This window comes from Argiope bruennichi, chromosome 8 (assembly GCF_947563725.1).
Source record: "Argiope bruennichi chromosome 8, qqArgBrue1.1, whole genome shotgun sequence".
In the NCBI taxonomy this organism is placed as follows: Eukaryota; Metazoa; Arthropoda; class Arachnida; order Araneae; family Araneidae; genus Argiope; species Argiope bruennichi.
Genome location: NC_079158.1, coordinates 93,400,675 through 93,422,672, shown reverse-complemented (window position 1 = coordinate 93,422,672; position 21,998 = coordinate 93,400,675). Strand labels below are relative to the sequence as shown.

Here is a 21,998-nt window from a genome sequence, read left to right as displayed (position 1 = left end):
GTAAGACTTCACGTTTAAAAGAAATCCGTATCGAAATTCCAGAGTAAATTATCACCGGAATTTTTTTTTATATACTAAATTCGCATTTTGAAACTGTATTCTATATATTGAGTATACAATTCTACAAAGCGTGGGTAAATTTTAATACCCATTTATCAAACCATAAATCGAATATTATAAATAAATTATTTTTACTACCTTCTCTTATTACATTTTTGATTAAATTGGATGCCAATTACTTCTTCTCTACATCCCTTAAGGTATCGTTTATAAATGTATTGATTTCTTGTTAATAATTTTAATTACTACAGAAGTATTTTTTAGAAAAATGCATTTTAATATTAAAGCCAGCATGCATAATGTTTGTGTAAATTGAAAGTATTCATGTTTCTAAACAATTTAAAATGTTGTCTTTTCTTAATGAATTGTTTTTTTAAATATGTGGAATGATTAAATTAATGGCATCCTAGGTTTATTCATTATTTTTATTCTCTAAATACTATAACATTTAGAAGTTTTTTTAAAAAAATTATTAATTGATTTTGATGAGCTACACATTCATATGAAAACGTATTCTAATTTTGAATTTTTTTTAAAATTCAGATTAAAATTTAGAATATTTTAAAAAGCAATTTGTATTTTAAGCAATTTAGAACATTTAAAAAAACATTTATATGTATGAAGATTCTAAACAGAATTTAAAGAAATAAAACACTTTTAATTATATATTTCTTTCTCGTTTATTACAAATTAATATTAAATTCCTATTTCTAAGAATTATTAAATGCTGATAATAAAATAAATTTAATACCATAAATCACAACATAATAGTAACAAAATTTATTAAATTTAATAAAATGTATTTGCGGCATCAAAAATATCCAAATTTGTTTTTACGGTAAAACAAATGTTTAAACACTATTGCAATTGCAAATGTATGATTCTTAAAAGCTACATAAAGTTACAATTTAATGAAAAGCCTTTTTTATACATTTTACTTAAAAATTTTTCCTTTAGTGCTTGTCTTGCACATTCTGTTTTTGCTTACAACATTAAAAACAAACAATTTATATTTATGAAGTTTCCAAACAAAATTTATAAAAATAAAATACTTTTAATTAAATAATTCTTTCTTGCTTATCATAGTTTAATATTAAATTCATATTTCAAAGAATTAATAAACTTTGATTTCATAGAAGTATTTAATAAAATTTATTTGCAACATCAAAAATATTCGAATTTTTTATTTTATGATAAAAAAAGTTTAAAAACCCTATTATAATTGCAAATGTATGATATCTTAAAAGCTTTATAAAATTGCAATCTAATGAAACTATTTTTTTATACATTTTACTTTAAAATTTTTCCTTTAGTGCTTGGCTTTCACGTTCTGTTTTTGTTTCTTCATCTGCGACGATTCCATTTTAAAATAAATAGAATGAATGAAAAATGAAAACCATTTTCCAAGCCAAAGAAACATTATCTGAATGCATAAACATAGAAATATTGGCTTTCGTTCAAATGTTTAAAAGCGTGGTCGCGGAATAAAAACTTTAAGAAAGATTTCGACGAAGGAAATGACACGAAAATATTTTTTTAAGGACTGAAATATTTCAAAAAAATTCTACAAAGGAATTGGAATTGTTTTGTTTACTGAAAAGCTTTAATCCTCTACCATGCTAATTTCGTAGAAATAATTTTGGAATGAAAAATATTGTTTAATCCTAGGAAATAATGCAGATATTTTTAAATGTCAGTATTGAAGAAATAAAATAAGAAGTAAAAATTTTATTCTTGATAATAAATTGTTCAATGCATTTTAAAATTATCACTGAATTATTGTTATTGATTGCAATTCTTTGTGAAAATAAACCTATTTTTTTTAATTTAATGATTTATCCAAGTTTTGGCAATGAATATCCCTGGTACTCGCCATGTCTAATTTGCCTAAAAATAAATTCGAGATGAATATTGTTACTGGATGGGCGAAAGTTTTTCTAAAAGATCTATTTTCGAAAGATTTCTAAAAGATGAGGACATTTTCAGTGAAGCATTTTTATGGCAAAAATACGAAATTAAAGCTATTGAAATAAATATATAATCGGAAATTAGAGGATAGCAAAATCAAATAAGTTTTTAACAGTGATTCTGAAGAAATATAACTTTAAAAAAATCTTAGTGAATCATTGACGAAGTGAAATATTACAAATATAAAAATAATTTGAATCTAAGTCAAGTTTCATGAGTGTTGCAGGGCTATTGGTAAAAACTGGCAATAGAAAGAAAATACGATTAACTGTTTCACCTAATAGATTAATGTTACAAAAATATTCAGCAGGAAAAACATTTTAAGTATCATATATTTATTTAAAAGAAAATATGTACTTAATAAAAAAAATGTCAGAGACGGCACTTAAAGAGGCAGCGCACTCTAACATAAAGGCGTTTGATTTTCAGCAATATTATAGTCAGGATGTGATGCATACTTTTAGAGATATCCGAATCTAACCGCTGTCATGAAGATGTGACTATGTTATAGTTCACTTCCGCCAATTTGGATGAATTATACTTTATTCATTCATACATTCGTTCTGCTGTTTTTTCTACTATTATTGAAAACTAACCACAGTAGGTGATAGTTGATGTGTTGGGAATGTTTTCTGCGTATAGTTTCATTAAAAGTTATCATATACTTTACGTTTAGGATTACTTCAATAAATTATTTTTAAGCATCACATTTTTGTAGATAATATATTGTTTTAATAGCCTCGTACCTATTCTGTGCACTGCATACATGAACAATTTTAATGAAATCAAGTTCCATAGCATTAAAAATGTAATGGCTTTGGTCATCTTTTTTCAATTACGTTAAGTCAATTACAGATTGATGACCTGATAATGTTCAGTGCAAGATACAATACCTTGAAAAGTACCGTATAAATTATATGGTATATTTTCAATATTGTAAATCCGATTCCTGTTCTTATGTAAACTGCACTGATAATAAACATAAACTTTTTCTTTAGATTTTGTTGGTTAGTTTAAGTTTAGTGGTACAATAAGTTATACTGCTTAAAGATATGTTTGGAAATGAAATTTAAGTTTAGAACATAGAAGTATAATTACATTTAGCACATTTTGGAATAAGTCGGTAAAAGATCAATAATTAAAATTTGAGATTAATAAAACAAATAAAATAGCTGAAAAAAATTATATAAAATGATAGAAATAAATATTCTTTAAACAGTTATTGTTAACAGTTATATATTAAACAGAGGTATATTTGTAAAATCAGGTACATTTAAAAAGGTATATTTAAAAAAATTGGTAGGTTCATTTAAAGAAATGTAAGAATCATTATCGTGCTTTAATATTTTGGAAATTATTACAAAAAGATTTCAAAATATCGCTTAATTTCTAATTAAATTTTAATTTTTGTGCATCAATTATTATTCAAAATCTTTATTGTTATATTTTGGAAATTATTACAGAAAGATTTCAAAATATCGCTTAATTTCTCATTAACAAAAAAATTCTAATTAAAAATTTTAAAAAATCGCTAGGAAATGTTTATTGACTCCAAAATATCCACGCAGACATATGCGGGCAAGCGAGCACTCACACGCACATTCTGCTCTATTATTTGTGAAGATGAAAAGTGAGATTCATCCCTAATAACAGTGAAAAACTAATAATTTCTGTGCTAGTTATTCAATAATGTGTAAAAAAGGCACCTTACAATTAAAATCATCTAATTCATTCTAAGCAAATAAAAGTCCTTTTAATACTTTAGGAATCCCCGTAGGATAAAATATTCATGACGATTTTATTTACTATGTTCTTCATCTGAATAACAGCAATCAAAAATTTAGACGGTTGAAAATGTCTGTGTTAAAAATTAAAATAAATGTGAAAAATAAAAATGTATTCTTTCTTAACTCTTAATGTGATATAATTAGCCTCGGATAAATGCGACAAAATTCTAGGAAAGAAAAAAAGTTAATGTTTAATTAAAGCTTAAAAAAATGCCAAACAAAATTGAAGATGAATAAAACCCATCATTCGTCCAAAAAGTGGATTTGAGAAATGAGCAATAAAACAACGAGACAGTTTCGTCGCATCTAAAAGACGAAAATTACCTTTTTGGTAATTACGATGATGACTTCGGCGTTTTATTGGTTCTTGGAATGGTTGTTGCAATAATAATTAAGCAATCTGACACTTATCAATTGTCTTTTTTTTTCTCCTTTTGGCGGCTATTTGTACATTTTTTTGAGTGTGTGTGTGCAAGATGAAAGCTGTTCTTCTTAAGAATAACAGACATTGCAGTTACGCAGTTTTATCATAAATAAATTAAAATTAAAATCAAATATTTAATGTGAAAATGGTTATTACGTAAATTGACCGCTGGAATAAATGAATAAATTACTTTTTAACTGCAGATTTTATATATTTGTTTGACTTATTAATAAACAAAGAATACTTTTTTCGGTTTTCCCTTAATATCTAATTTTGTTTTTTAATCCGTAAAAATGTACGTTAACATATATTTTAATAGATTTGGTTTAGTGGATTTCTATTTACAAAAGGGTAAACATTTAATTCAATAAATAAAAATAAATTATAAAAAACTTACTTTTATATATATACTATATATATTTTTGTTCAACATTCTTTCATTCAATAATGTCAGAATTTTAAGAAGGACTTTGAATTTTCACTTTCATATAAATGACGAGCTGTCACAATTATTTACATTTATAAAAATAATTTCATTATATGTTGACTAAGCGTTAAATATTACAATTAAGATCATTATTTATATAATTAATTAGTATGATATTATCAATATAAAAATTAGACATCACTAATGATTTTTCTCACTATACTCTTAAATTTCTAAATTATTGATGATGATGATGTCCTGTCATCGTTACCACGGAAAGGGGGTGCAGTAGCTTCTGAGGGTAAAGACCCCTGAGCACCCGAGGGCAGAAGTCCGACTTCTAGCTAGTATGAAGATGAAACTCAGACATTCGCTTGCATAACCCCTTTTTGCAGGGGGGCACATTCACATACCTCACATATAGAACGCAGATGAAGATCAACAATGCCCGAACCGGAATTCGAACCCGGGACGCCCAGATCAAGGGGAAGATGCTCTACCCCTATGCAAGGACGCCGGCTTCTAAATTATTAAACATGCCTATAAAAATTCACTTTCTAAAGAAAACCCCCAATATGATATTACATCAGCTTTAACTGGCTTTGCAGAACGTGGTACATTTTCAACATCGAAATTGCAGGATGGAAAGTTTGCAAAAAGTTTGGCATTAACGTTCTGTCAATACATCTTCCATATACAAATCGAATAATTTTTTTTTTCGCTTACACAATATTTTTACATTTTCGATAGTAAAATAGTTAAATATGCTGAAAATTCTGCTTTTCAGTTTCTTTATTTGAAAGGGCACCAACCGATAACTACAGTGTAAAAATCAATCGAACTTTTTCACACGCCAGCCTTGTTATAAAAGCTGTCAAAATATATAATAATTATGCTGCTTAAGTGCGAAATTCGCTATGAGGAAAAATATTTGTCCTCTGTTGGGAAAAAAATGAAATTATTTTACGAACAACCTAATATATTCATTGCAACAAGCGAGATGCTATACTCTACCCTTTTGCTTCCTAGAATACTTTGAAGATATGGCACGATTCCTTTAAATGCATTATATTTCAGCCCCCTCTAAAATATACTTGTATTATATTCTATTATTTTAATGTTCTTTAATAACTTTTAATGACTAAGACTACCTTTTTAATGCTTCTTTTCTAGCATTCATCTTCCATATAGTACCTTTTCTTTATAAATAAAGATAGATTAAATGTGTAAGCCACTTCATTCGCTGCCTTTTCAGCATGTATCATACATGTTCTACTTGAATTAATATAGAGTGAATGTGCAGGCCACTTCATTTAGTAACACCCACTTTGAAAAAAATCGTCAACATACATCATTTGGTGACTGTGGTTTTTATCAATCATGAATATGGAACAATTTCTAGTAGTATGAAGAAAAGTGTGTGCATGAGGTTAGATAATATTTTAGAAATACATATCCATAATATCCCTTTCAAAGATTAAAGAAAACTCTCTTTCGTAAATCAATTATACATTAATCATATTCAGACAATAATGCCTGCAGCATTGCAATGGTTAGCTTACAAAATAATGGTTGAAAAATAGATAGTGGGCGCTACTACAAATATACTCAACTGTGTCTTCTCTATTGTGTTGTCAATTTAAAATTGATGATGAACAAAATTTTATTTCAGTTTTGATCAATACATTCTGCCCCGTTAACGTATCTTCAATGCTGTTCATACTTCGGCATATTTTAGGGATAATCAATGAATATTTCAAACCATTCCTCATTTCTGATGAATTCCGTTGGGGTATCTACGATGTCATTCATAAACTGTTTTTTTTTTTTTTTTTGGAAACATGAGATGAATATTTCAATATATTCGCCATTTCTTATCAATCCTGTATCAAAATACTATTAATACATCAACATTTTTTGGAACTATTCAATGGATATACCCAAAACATTCTCCATTTCTGATCACTCTTGTTAACGCATCCATGATGTCCTTCATACATCAGTAATTTTTGGAAATTTTCAGAAGCAACAATGTCAGCAATTTTTGGAACATTTTTAATAGTTTGAGATACAAAGAAAAAAGCATGTTTTATTCTCTTGTAAATTCTGACGTTCTATCCAGGTGTCCATTCTTATTTATATGAATATATCATTAACCAACCAAATTATTTATTGTAGCAATTCTCTTGCAGCCACCCAGTCTCTGTTGAATGCAATCGACATTGAATCTTTTTCATTTGTTCAATTTTAGCCATTAAGATCATCAAGAATAATTGCGTATTGAGAAGTGTTTCATTCACATCCTTTTACTTGATTTCCTCAAATATATTTCTGCAATTCGTATGTACTCGTACATGAAATACATAATTTATACAAGTACAAGCAATAAAGATATGGATTGTAGCCAAGAAAACGATTATGTTGTTTAAAAACTCTGCTAATCTTTTTTTTTTTTTGGTTTTGTATAATAATATACCGTTGAAATTTACTTTAATGTATCTTTTGATTTATCGCCAATATGGAAAGTTAAACATTCAAATGAAGTAGTTCCACAAGTAAATATCAAGCGCATTATTTGCCTCAGTGGTCATCTGCATTTTAGTATTGCCAACTTGGCATTTTTGACCATATAAAGCAGCACACTAATATGGATTATAGCCAAGGAAACTGTTATGTTATTTTAAGACATTGCTCATCATTTTTTTTAGTATTGGATTACAATACACTGTTGAAATTTACTTTAATGCATTCTTTGATTTATCGCCAATACGGAAATTTAAAAAATCAAAAGAAGTAGTTCTACAAGCAAATATTCAGTGCATTATTTGAATCAGCAGTTATTTTATATTTTAGTGTTGGCGATTTGGCATACTTGACTAGGTACACGCTAAGACAAATTTTAGACTAATAAAAGTTAAATTCGAGACTGAATTATTTTTTTTAACAAAAGCCGTTCATAACTTTATTTTAAAAGTATTTATTACTTTCAAAAGAGACAATTTTTTTAAAAATGCGATCTTTATAACTTCTTATTGTAAAAGAAAAGGAAAAAATACCGATAGATAAACTTGCATAATTCTTCAAAATCTATATGAATGTTTTTATCAGATCTATAAATTTTATCATCTTCTATACTTGTTAAAATTAATATAGATAGAAAAATTGCAAATTAATTGATAAAAATCAGATTTTAAGATTCGCAAATTGATTAATATCACTTTAAAAATAATTGCATCAAAACCAACAATCATTTACTTTTTGGTAAGTAAAAGGAAATAATAAAATTTTTTTCATCTCTGAAGAAGATAATTTTCATCGTGAAAATAATTTTGAATTTGATATATTACAATTTTTAAATAATATTGCATTCTGCAAAGAAAGAATCCATTGAGATAGATTTCGTGTGGAATTCGTTTAGTTCTTTAACTGAGATTATCATGAAAATAATTCTCACATGCTAGAAAATAATAAGCAATTGAAAAATTAATCTGGATATTATTTATTCAGTTATTAAAAATAACTGAATAAAAATAAATACTAAATGTCTTATTTTACTACTATATTATACCTGATTTTTTTATGGTAATGACTTCTGCTATCCTAGTTTTCATTTTATGTGATTAACATGCTGTCTCACCTGAATAGCGCATATTTGTTCTTATTTTCAGTATATCATGGATATTTAAGCAAATTATTGACAATCAAATGATTCATTTGTCGAGGTATTGACGCAATTCAAAGTTAAAATGCCTTGTTTGTTTTCTCTAATATTTCGGTTTTATTTTTGTTTAATTTTCGAATTTGACATGATTAGAATTTTAATATCAAGGAAAACCCTATTTAGTATAACTACATTACATTTAAGTGAAGATAAGTACATTAATTTTTTTGTGATGTAGGAATCATTTGATTCCTTTATGTCAATTTTTTCCATCTCTCATATCCTGAACATTTTTATTAATTCATGTGTGGCTTTTATGGTAAAAATGAACCAAATATGAAAGTTAAACAAAACATCCAAAGACTAAAAATCATGCTCATTAATAAAATTTATTTAATCGTTCTAAAAATAGCATTTTGCCATCTTAATATTAAACAAGGTTATGTTTACTTTTGTTTAATTCGGAAAAAAAATGAAATCTTCATTTTCCTTTTTCACTAAAATACACTACATATATGATTCAATAAACCTTTGCATTTTATTCTCATAAAGTTTTTTTTTTTTTTTTTTGCCATTCTAGAGCCCCATGGATCGGTACCCCCAAGAATCGTCCACTGGAGACGAGACATTCAAGAGCAGAACGGAGAAACAATATGGCTTCCATGTGTAGCTCATGGCTATCCAGTTCCATCTGTTCGGTGGTACAGACAAGATTCGAGTATCATGACATCATTTACGAATAATCACAAGATCACAGAGCAGGAAGGCATGCTGGTTATTCACAGGGCCACTCTTCAAGACAGCGGAAAATATGTTTGCGTCGTTAACAACAGCAAAGGGCAGGAGCAGGTCCATACTGTTTTAACCGTTAGAGGTAAGATATAAATTATGAACCAATTTGTCAAAATGCTATTTATTACGAGGATATTATTTATCACAAGGAAATTTTTCCGACCAAATGTTGTGCAATTTATTTAGGATATGGTTCATTCAAAATATTAAACAATATCATATGAAATCCTGTACTGCTTGGTATTAGTCAACTTTCAAATTAAATATCATGAATTTGTTTATGATATTTGCAGAGTTTTTAATTTCAATTTTATTTTTTAAACTCATATTTGAGGTTTAACATAATCTAGCTCTTAAATGTGCTCAGAATTTTTTTAAGCTTAGTTACTTTGTGTATATCATATCTAGCAAATCTTGAATGTTACCAAAACTATTAAATTGCAAATAGTTGCAAAATTTTAAATGAATTCAACTTCGCTGAATTTTGTTTTCATAGACTTTATTCTTTTTGCAGATGTTTAAATAAAAATAGGATAATTTAAATTATTATTATATTTATCTTCTTATAATAAATATTCTTAAACAGCATTTATAATTAGATAAAAGTTATAATTATTAGAAATTTTAAATAATTGATATAAATTTATATAAGGAAATAAAAACTGTATATCGTGTGTATAGAAATGTATAAATATATGTATATTATTTGCTATACGGAAATAAAATATATATGTTATGTCAGTTAAATTGACTTATCTATGACAGAAATTTCAAAATGGAATATCTTAGCACAATATAATGAATGCATTTTACTAAGACATATTAATTGAAGATAATTTTAAGTTTTAAGCTATTATTTCCTGTTAATATACACAGTAAATAATAAAGTAAATTTTAAAATATGTATTGTTTGTTTATTATTGAAATATAGCAGATCAAATGTTGCTTTGATATTTAATAAAAATACTTAATTATATAACAATCCCAACTAAATCATCATTTATGTTACTAGAAAGCATTTTTTGCTTCAAGTGTGAGAATTTTGAGATTAAATTATGTTTATGGTTGTAGTAGTTATTTTCCTGAATGCATTATCACAATTAGGGAAAGAGTTAACGTATAGAAAAGAAATTACATTAAGACCTGTTTCTACTAGGAAATTTATAAAAAAAGATTACTTTTATAACAGAAACGACCATAATTGTATGACTATAATTAATTGTTTGTTGTAAAGAGTTAGAAAATGGACACTATGAAACATGCACTATAAATTATTCATTTACTAAAACATATGCCTGTCTAGACAGGTTTGTATCTTGTTAACAATATCTCGTATGCGACCGTCTCGGATTAAGTAAAGAAATTGTGGTTGAAAATCACGTGCCTATAAGTAGAGAACTAAAGAAATATAAAAAAAAAATGTGTGTAACATATTTTGCATATAAATGCATAGTAATATTGGAAGTTTTGTTTCCTTGACTGGCATCATCTGTATCCCTATTGTTCATAGACATTCATATAAAACTAATAATTTAAATAGATTTGAAACAGATAGTGAACAGCAAAACATAGGGAAAAAATACAATGCCAGATACGAAAAAAAATATTATGCAGGAATAAAGTATTAGTAAAATTGTACAAATGATATTAAAATATCAGGATCAACAAAAATATACAGTAATAAAAATTGCAGACATCAACTCATTTACCTTTAAAGAATAAAAAGGAAACATAAATAAAATGTGAAGTTTACGATTCTATAATTAATTTTTATTCATGATTAGCTTTATTCGCAAACCTATTAAACGCTGAATTGAAAAAATAAAAAAAGTCCTTCCTGAAGATGCTAAACAGAAGTTTGGTTTCCGAATCCATCTGACAATGATGAGGTATTTTTTTAACTCCGCCTGTTGATACAGACGGCTGTGGATAGTTACATTATTGATGAAGCAATTGTTAAGAAATATTAATCACATATATGGATCTAGCATATCTTTTACAGACTTTAACATATGTTGTATGCAAAACATTTTCTATAGAATAATTTTCTTTTACAGATAGTCTCCGAGCTTCCATTAGTCCTTCTCATACCATTGTCACAGTGGGCACATCTTTATCTTTGCGTTGCGAAGTTTCTGGTTCTCCAATATTATACTTGAAATGGAAGAAAAATTTAAAGCCTTTAGTCCTGGACAATCGGATAAGGCAGCAAAGCAATAACGTGTTAGAAATCGCTAACGTAAGATTAGGAGACGAAGGCATGTATCAGTGCTTCATTTACAATAGTGATGAATCAGCACAAGGAAGCTCGACTGTGCTTATACAAGGTAAGATTCTTTCACAAATTATGCTAATTGTTATAATGTTAAATAATAATTGTATCGCATAAGTACAAATTATAAAATATAAGGAGAAAGATGATGTCATAATTGTTGCATATATGGAAAATATTAGGGTGTATTAAAATAACGGACACCCAACTACACTTTTTTTGTAAATAACTCTGTTCCAATTTTGTAAAGTTATTTTTTTTCTAAAATTGTATCCAGTTAAATATTCTGTTATAGGGAAGACAGATTTATTTGTAAATATGTTTTTGATTTAAATAAAAGTCTCATATCCTAAGTTATGCCAAAGCAGGTAGCAAACTCCCAATGATAAGTTTGATTTCTTAAAAAAAATCTTGTAAATAATCTATTTGTTAATATTTAAATATATGCAAAATTATTTTTCCCACCCTGGAGCGGTAGTCTTTCGTTTGCTCCAGTCTGTCACAAAATATGTTGTCTGGTTTGGTGGTAGTTCTGATGAGGATCCCTGTTTTCTTGCAGAGGGACGCCTGCATGCTTAAATAAGCTTTCACTGAATGTGTATTTAGCGTAAATGATTGTCAATTTCATTCTGTTTATCTACTGGCAGCGTGGAATGGTCTTCGGTACAATGTGGAAAACATATAATGTTTACCAACGGATTCTAAAATAATTGAAATAGTATATACATCTGTTCGTACGTTCCAGCTGACTTTGGTAGCAACATGTATAATGTGGTTAACATGCAATATTGTCATGTCACATGGCAATTGTTCAATTTTAACAAAATCTTCCTCTTCATTTGTTTTTTTTATCACTTTTCAAGGCTGGTATAAATTTTCATATATAAAAAATAAAGAAAAAAAACACTGTATATTTTGTTTTTAAGATCGTCCAACGGATGACAATTATCTGGATATATTGGAAATATGATTATTTCTGCGATTATCTTAGCGAAGATAGTATATACTTTAGCTTTCAATCAGATAGAACCTCATTCTATCAATTCTGTGTGTTCATAACATACTTAAATGATGGGCTTCCACATCGGTAGACCGAGCAATGATTTACCCGTCATCACATGGCCACTTAGATCACAGAATCTAATTTAATGTGATGTCGTTTTATATGAATGTACCAAAGATTTTGTTTATATGGCTCCATTGTCAATAACACTCATTGAACTTAAAGAATGTACAATCACTCATTAAGCTCCATTGGTAGAGTAAATATTTAAAAGATGTTGAACAAACTTGCCTACATATTAAATGTTTGTTATCTGGGGGAAGGTTTACACATCGAACATTTGTTGAAAAAATGAAAGGTTTTTCTTTATTTTTATGTATAACTGATTATATTATGCGTAGCACTTTTGAATAATATTGAATTGAATTTAATGTTTAATAACTGGCAATTCCTTTACACATGTCTGCTTCTCTTTCTTCAATTGCTTTTAGAACATATAACCCTAACTATGGGACAGAAATATAATCGCCGCAACCGAAAATGTATCTTTAAGAATAAGCATTGGAGCAAATGTATTTCTGTTTTCTCACGAGTCTGTAAAACTTTTAATTAAACATTCTTGTGCCTAATTAGTGCCATGAAACTGGGCATAACCAAAATTTTATTACCTAGCATAGACCGTGCGTGTTCCTTTACTAAATTAACATCTTCTCTTATAGTTAAAATAATCAGAAATTGCAATTTTTTTTAGCTCGTGGCTTAACTACGTAATCGCAATCTCAAAATTTTACTGAATGTTTGTTCATGCTAAAGCTATTTTAAGATGTTATGTAAGTAGAGTTTTTTTAACTTCTCATATACGTAGATAGATAAAGTATTGTAATCGTCAAAAGATTCGAGCTCGAGATTTTGATGAATCTTCACATTTTGGAACTTCCTGTTTTTCGAAAACATATTTTTCGAAAATGTTCGTTTATCTGTCTGTCTGTGACAAATATAACTCAAAGATGCTTTGAGCTGTACCGCTGAAATTTGGTACACAGGATTTGCATTACATTTGCCGGTTTTTATCAAATTTTGATTAAAATCTGTTCAGAGGAAGTCCTTCTATCCGCCTATTTGAATATAAGTTAACACGATAATTACAAAACGAAGAGAGCTAGATAGATAAAATTATGTACACATATTTAACATCTATAGTATAGACACCTGTTAAATGTTGAGATAAATCCAAGTATGGGTTGGTTGCCTGTTTGTCGTCTTACATTTTCAGGACCATATAAAAACTCTAATTAAAACACGTAGAGACTTAAATATGTGAAATTTAACATGATATTTATTCCTACAAGTACAGTTTTGAGCCAAATTTTTGTTTCAGTCGATTGAGCAAAACGTATCTAAAACACAGATTTGATTTTTGGATACTGTTAACGCATGCCAAAGTATAATCGTCAATTAACTCGCCAATGATAGCAAGATAGATTCAGTAAAAATGTCAAATTCATGGCAAAGTTAATATTTCGCAGCTGTTGCACATCAATAATGCATTCTCTGGCATGATACTTTCATTGGAGTAAGCGTGAAAATTTTTATTTGACTACAATTTCTTTAAAATATCTTCTTTTGCATCATGCACCAATTTATATAAAAAAGTATCTTTTATATTTAAAATATGTGTTAAATTTATTAGACCAATATTAATTTATTATTAAGTTTATTAACTTTTTTTCAGATAATAAATAATTACTCATTTTTAAAATGCAACATGGTATTAAAAAATGTTAACATTTAAATGTGATAACCAACAAAATATCTCTGAATCCGTATTTTTTATGGAATTTTCATTCGTTTAAAACATTTAAGAGATTTACCATTAAATCAGGGTTTTGAGCATGTATCAATGTTATTTCTGAATAATTCATTGAGGAAAGAACAAAAATGTAACAAACGATTTTGAATTAAAAAAAAAAACGAAGAGAAAGAATACGACAAATATTGACAAACGCTGTACTACCCAAAAAGACTATTACTAGAAAGATCTAGTAGTAGACAAACCCTACTAGAAAGATCTATTAGATTTAGAAATATCTATTAGATCTTTCTTGGCATGTAACTTAATAGTAGGTTTAAGACAAACTCGTTGACTAAATTTAGTTTTTTTTTTTCCCTTTATCATAAGTAATGAAGTGAAACAAATAGTTTTCTGAAAAAAGTAGAGCTGTCCTGGTTTACAATTCAATTTAACATCTAAAATTTGTTTTGGAAAATAAACTTACTTCTACATCAACATGGATGTGATGAAATTGATGAAATTTCGGAATAAAGTGATATTTCAGGCATGATCCTTTTAGAAAAAAAATTTGTTTCGTATACTAAATTGAATTATGCATATTTTTCTTAATTTTAAAATGCAGTTTCTGAGAGAAAAAATATTAATATCACTCTTTTCTTTCCATCTATTCTTTGAATAAATCGTAAATTATACAGGAAGATTATCTTAAATGTTGTAGAAATTGATTATTATGAGTAGTTCTAAACAATTGAAAGAAAAATAATTTTAAACTCTTTACCTATTTTGAACTATATAATAACGTCAAAAACATCAAACATGAATCTTGCTTCGAAAATGATCAAATTTATCTCAAAAATTATCTCAAATTTCACCAACATTTCCATATAATATTAAAACAATAGTGTTTTTTTTTTAATAATCACGTTATAACTGATGACTGTTACATTAATAATTCAAGTAAAAGTGTTCCACTTTTAAACGTATTTCTTGTAACATATCAGTAAAACTAAAATAATACTTATTCTAATAATTTTAAAAAATTAAAACATTATTTTTTTTGCTTGTCGATTTTCTTTTCTTTTTTTACTTCTTGCTTTATTTTATTTACTTTATTTTTTTTTTCTTTTTCAAAAATATAACAAATGGCAATTTAAATTTGTTTTTGATACACAAATTTGAATTGAAAAGATAAAATGTTTAATATATTAATTTTTTGAAATAATTTTTTGTTACTATGGTAACAATGATAAAAAAAAATCGATAAAGTTTATTCAGTTAAACTTTTTTTGATTATATACTAGTTAAGTAGCTTTGTTTATTTCTGTATCCTATACAATTCTTTCAAATTAAATATAAATAATGTTAGAAACATACGGTGAAAATACAAGCAATTAGTAAGTAATATTACTTTATTTACATTTAATATTAAAGTAATTTTGTTTGTTCCTATATCTCATACAGTTCTTCCAAATTAAATATAAATAAAGTTAGAAACATATGATTGCAATGCAAGCCGTTTGCAAGTAATATTACTGTATTTACATTTAGTATAAAAGTAACTTTATTTATTTGTATATTTCATACAATTCTTTCTAATTAAATATAAATAAAGATAGAAACATATGATTACAATGCAAGCAATTCATAAATAATATTACTTATTTAGTATGAAATAGTTATTTATATCTTGAAACAAAATTAAATCTATATTCAACTGTTATTCATAGCATTTTCAATAGGGCGTATGCTTTATATGCTTCTAGCAAGTGCCAAGTTACAAGTATATCACACCCAAGAATTTCTCTCAATTAAATGCTCTTAAGATGTAGTTATTACATATGCTTTACACGGTTCAAATCCAGCATAGCTGGTGGCTTCAAATGACTCACTTATTCTCATAAAATGTGCCCTAAGGTTACACTAATGTTCTCATTAACATATAAAGTGGTAACTTCACACACATTCCCCATTAGGAAGCAGTTCGCTTCATTGCAGTTTCAGGAGGGGTAGTTATAGATTTAAATAACATTAACTTTGTATCTTACTGAGTTTAAACCGCAGTGGCGAGAATAAAGGAATTTGTACTGGCGATTACTTTAGGGTTCGGGAACTTGGATCCTGTTCATTGGTCCCCAGAGTTTTCGTGCCGTATAAACATGTTTTATAGCCCTTGTTGATGATAAGGAAATAAATAATCTATGTAATCTTTGGAAGTTATTAATCCCTTGAGATCTATGGTACAGGGAGGATGAAGAAATTGCGGTTGCTAACATCTATCTAGTATGAGCTTTCCAATAGAATTTATTTATCATTTATCATCTGCTTTAAAATTTTGGCTGTTGCTTTTCGAAAGCTTGATATGGAGTTTCGTTGATAATTTTACCATTATTCAACATTCGAGGTACCACCAGGTACTGTTTTGAAGAGCCCTCCTAATTTTCTTCCGCTATTCTATTCATATTGCAAAAGTAATCAAGATTGACATATATTAATAAATTTTTTGGACACATATGTGCTCGAAAAACAAGAAAATAGTTAAATATATTATTTGTAAAGTTTTGTTGAAACATTTTGTATAAAAATTGATTACTGCTCTGCTTAAAACTAAATAAATTCATTGATACACTGCGTTATTGTCTGTTGAGATTGATGCATGTCGACATATTGATTATTTATTACTTTGTGATCCACAGATTTTTATAAATGATTCTATTCTCGAAACGGGAGGCATCTTAGGCATGAAGATAAGAAGCTTCCAGAATGTTGGTTAGCTCCCTCCACCGTGTTAGGAAAAAAAGTTTGTGGAGTTGACTAACACCTCCGGCAGGACATGTCTCCTACTGGAGGTATTGTACTGTGGTTGGTGAAGGTTATTAGAACTCAACTATAGTTCCCGTCATTGAAGTCGCGACGGAAACTATATCGGTATGCCTTTGGTTGGGGCAGATTTTGCTCTTTTATGGTACAAGATATTCTTTTTATAGTGGAGAATCACATGTTAAGAATTCTAATAAAAACAGTAATTTCAAGATACATTAAAACTTCTATTTCAATTTATTATTTATAAAATATTCAAACAATTTTCAATTCATAAAAATCTACTATGCCGGAATTATTACCAAAGTTACTTCTTTAGAAGATTTGTTCAATAGAAAGAATATATTTGTGACTGCGATTTAAAAAAAAAATATGAATTTGGCATGAAAAATACCAACTAGGTAGATATTAATAAGAATTAATTAAATAAGAATTAATTAATTCTACAATACTAATGAGAATTTTATCGTATAAACCAAATAACTTAATCTATCTTTTCATTTAAAATATATATATATATATATATATATATATATATATATATATATATATATATATATATATATATATATATATATATATATATATATATATATATATATATATATATATATATATATATATATATATATATATTTATATTTATATATTTATATATATATATATATATAATGTCTTACAAACTTAAATAGAGAACTATACCTTTTCATCGAGATGGAATAATAAAATCATTTTTTGTTATTAAATGATTTTTATCAAAAGAACGAAACATTATATTTATTTAATATTTTGGAAATGTATAAAGATTTGTTTTAATAATATTTTCGAAGTCTTATTATATTTTTGAATTGAATTGTACAGAAAACAGTAAACTTTTAGTTGCAATTATTATTTTGTCCAAATCTTTTTTGAACCTTCTGTTTTTAGCTATAAAAAATCATGAATGAAATTTAAACTTTATATTAATAACTAAGATTCAATTTCTTTTTTACCAAACTGCGTATTTTTTAAAAAAAATTTAGATCATATTTAATTATAAATAAATACTGATTCCTCATTACCTTTCATTTTATCAGAAAAAAATGTGTTTCTATTTTGAAATTTTTCAATAACATATAAAAAATATAATTTGTTTACTTATAGAGGAAATTATGCTTTACTCTTAGTTAAAAAGTTAGATATATGAAAATATATTAATTTATACATTAGGCTAATTAATATTATAATAATTTCTTTTTAAAAATAGTAATTATGATATATTTAATTGAAAGCAAACCAATTGATACAAAAAAAAATGTTTTTTTAGGTTGACAACTATAACAGTATTTCCTTGGTCATTCAAATGTTATTAACTATCACAAAAACCATATTGAAAATAAAACCTAACCTCTGGCATGAATTCCTTCATCTTAATTTTATTTCTGATTCTCTCAGAGAAATCCCAAAGAGAGGTTTAAAAGGCTTTTAGGGCAAATAATCATATTTTGGTTATTTCTTTGATAGAAGTTGCACTTAAGGAAGTTAATAGTTAGAAAACTTCATTATTTAATTGGAATCTTTATCTTTATGCATTATTATGGGCTGTTTACTTTTTTTGACTATTTATCTAGCTTAAATAGCTTCGAAATAGATGGTTATATTGTAACAATTCCAGCACTTCCTTAGATACATAAAATGCATATCAATTTAAGTCCAAAGTAATTAATGCTTGTATTAAAAATGCACATAAATAGAAGTTTTCAAATACATAATACATAAATAGAACTTTTCTAATTATATTCCTTTTAGATTAATATATTTCATTAATTTTAAATTTTATATATTATATAGACCATACTAGAAATTACTGAAGTTTTTAAATGTAAGCTACAATATCTTTAAAAAATGTTGATATGATTTTATATCAAGTAAATCAAAAAGCATTATGATCAATACGATCCGTTAATTCCTAAATATTAACTGATATAAAATACATGAAATAAAAAAGGAATTCAACCTTAGGTTTTGAACATTTTCAGATGTTACTATGTTTCTCCATGGGAAGCTTGGAAGATATTTAGCATAACCTATAGGCTATACTAATTTTTTTGATTGACTTACATAAACAACCATGGTAATCTGATAACTCACAATCCGTATATTATATAATAGTGATTCGATTTCATTTATGATTCAGCCTCTATAACAGTTTGATGCATACTGAACGAATCTTCTCATTTTAAAATCTTCTCTTTTTAGGAAAAGAAAAAAAAAATTACACCAAAAAGTGTAAAGTATCATGGAAGTATTTGAGTGAGTGATAACCAGTTCCAAACTCGGGTGCCATCTACGCAACTAAATGAGGGTGAAAATTATGAGTTATGTGATTCACACATGGAATAATACAGACATTTAAAATAACATGTTAAACAGTATTTAGTTATTATTTACACATTTTTAATCATCGGTTAGTGGTTCAATAATGAAATTCCTTATTAGGATGAAAATTAATTACCTTTAAATTGTAAAGAAATAATTAAAAAATAGCATATGCCATCCCATATTTAGGATTTTATAGCTATTACAGTTTAATTAATGTAATATACTACATATTATAATCCATTAATTCCAATTTAATTTTCACTGATATACACAATGACTCCTTTCCACTGATAACTAGAAACCATTATTACTTTGACAGCCACTAATAAAGAACCAAATGGAGATAACAATTTTTAACTGAGGTGCTGAATTTGATTGATTAGTGTTGATTTTTGAAAATATAGGGTCGTTATAATTAAAATTCCATTTTGAAATGGTTATAAAAAGAAAACTACTGGACCAAATGTTATAAATTTAGTGATAATTTAAAGGAGGTCATGAAAATTTCTTTTCCTCCAAAAAAGTACAAAATCTCACCACCAGGAGAAAAATGGCGCTATATTCAATATTGTTAAGCAAAATAGGAATGAAGACATCGGTTTAAGATGTGTTTAATTGTTTCTGAAACGTGTTGAAATCATGTTCAATGTGTGTTGAATTCAATGATGCATGTTCAATGAGTGCTATCTCAAAAGCACCCTTTATGGTTATAATCTAAACAATTTGGCGTAACTGAAAGATGCGATAAAGCGATGTGCGTAACATTCTTCCTGATATGCTAAGAGCTTCTGCTGAGAATGCAGTAATTCGATTTAACTTGCCTTCAGAAAATGGTGGATGCCACATTGAACATGCTTTGTAACACGTTTCAGAAACGGTAAAACACATTTTAAACGATTAAACACATTTTCATGTCCTATTTAGCTTAACAATATTGCATAAATTGCCATTTCCCCCTCGTGGTGAGTTTTTGAACATTGGGGGTGAGATTCCCATGACATTCTTTAAACTATTACCAAGTTTTCTGATATTTGGTCCAGTAGTTTCCCTTTTATGACAACTTCAAAGTGGAACTTTAATAATAAACACCCTGTACTTATTGTTTTAATTTTAAAAGTTTCTTAAAACCAATAATAATATTTTAAATTTTTGATGCAAAATAGTAGCTACATTTAATTATCGAGTAATTATCAATAAAAAAAATGCTTGCAGACTTAATTATATGTTTGCAGATTCTTTGCATATATGTTCATATATATCTATTAAATGCTATCATATAAAAGCTCTGTTCCCATTTATTGAATGATAAACTTATCAGTAATGTATTGAAAGCTAATTGTTACGAAACCAGAGTAATAAAATCATGCAATTAAATAGTATTTCGCCTTAAATTGCCAAAATTCAGAATTTTTCACTTTGAGATAAAATAATAAATTTATTTACACTCTAAAGTTGCTACTGTTTAAATATGAATACAACCCCTATTTGCGTTTGAAATGATTGGATCACTCTTGCATTCGCGACCCCATTAAAGCCTTATCCCAATAAAAGCCTTAAGTATTTAACTGTAAACTGGTGCCATAAAAACATGCCAACGATGCATAGTAAAAACACAATAAATCTTTACTAACCACATTAAAGATAGCCATACAATGAAAAGATAATTTTTGAATGGTTTTTATGAGTCATGAAACGAACCGCCAGATATTCCTGATAGAACCATATATTGTGTGTCATAAAATATGCGCTTCTTTAAAACATCGGAGCCAGTTTTTGGGTTAAGTATTTTGCTGATTCTATCAGTTATAAAATTTACTTCAACCACTTGAGCCCTGTGCCATAGATTATCCGTTATTGTGTATTAAAGTTTCTTAGATTGTTTTGGAATGTTATCTGGGTCCTAAAATTTTAGGGGTGAATTTCATTGGCTATTTCATTTGTTTTGATTGGTTAATTTTTAGTGCTGACTGCTGGGGAAAAATAAAAATAAATTAAAGTTCTTCAAAAATTGATCCTGTTTTTAGTATCCTGTGTTCATTGAAAAGAGCTATTATTTTCTGTGCATGGCTTTGATGGCGTTTGTTTTAGATTGATAAATACCTAAGAAGATCGACAAAGTTTATAATGAACAATAAAATTAAATCCCGCCCTTGTTTAAGCATTGTTATTTTGAATAATTGATATGATTATTAATTGTTTAGGATTTTTTTCGTTGTCAGTTAAGTCGCAATAATTTATTCTTTGAATTTTAAATATATAATACAAAACTTATATGCAAGATCTTATGTATGTATTTCCTTTTGCTATCTATAATAAAATTTCAATACTTTAAAAGGAATCCTCCGGTTTCGGTAGAATATTTTAGTTTATATTTCGAAACTAATAGTATTTGATTTAAAAATATATATTCTCAGTGGTTAATATAAGTAAATATCAATGGATTCTAAGTAATTCTTTTGTATATATGTAGCATTTAAGATTTTTTAGCATATTTTATAAATTTTTGAATTTAGATCATTTAAGGTTTTGATGTGCATTTTTTTTTCCTTTTCGTATGAATTATCTTTAAGAACATTATTACGTTATTTTTAATAAGCATTTTTTTATTTTTATTCGGTTCTTTTAGAAAATCTT

At 27.0% G+C, this 21,998-nt stretch overlaps 1 protein-coding gene across 1 annotated transcript in view; it reads left to right on the top strand.

The window, feature by feature from the left end:
- The window catches only part of LOC129981304 (cell adhesion molecule Dscam2-like), a 346,717-nt gene that overhangs the window by 193,555 nt on the left and 131,164 nt on the right, over positions 1 to 21,998 (top strand). Inside the window, exons 5-6 of the mRNA XM_056092081.1 lie at positions 8,908 to 9,201; positions 11,177 to 11,446. Coding sequence (XP_055948056.1) covers positions 8,908 to 9,201; positions 11,177 to 11,446 — 564 coding nt within the window. The remainder of the gene's footprint in view (positions 1 to 8,907; positions 9,202 to 11,176; positions 11,447 to 21,998) is intronic.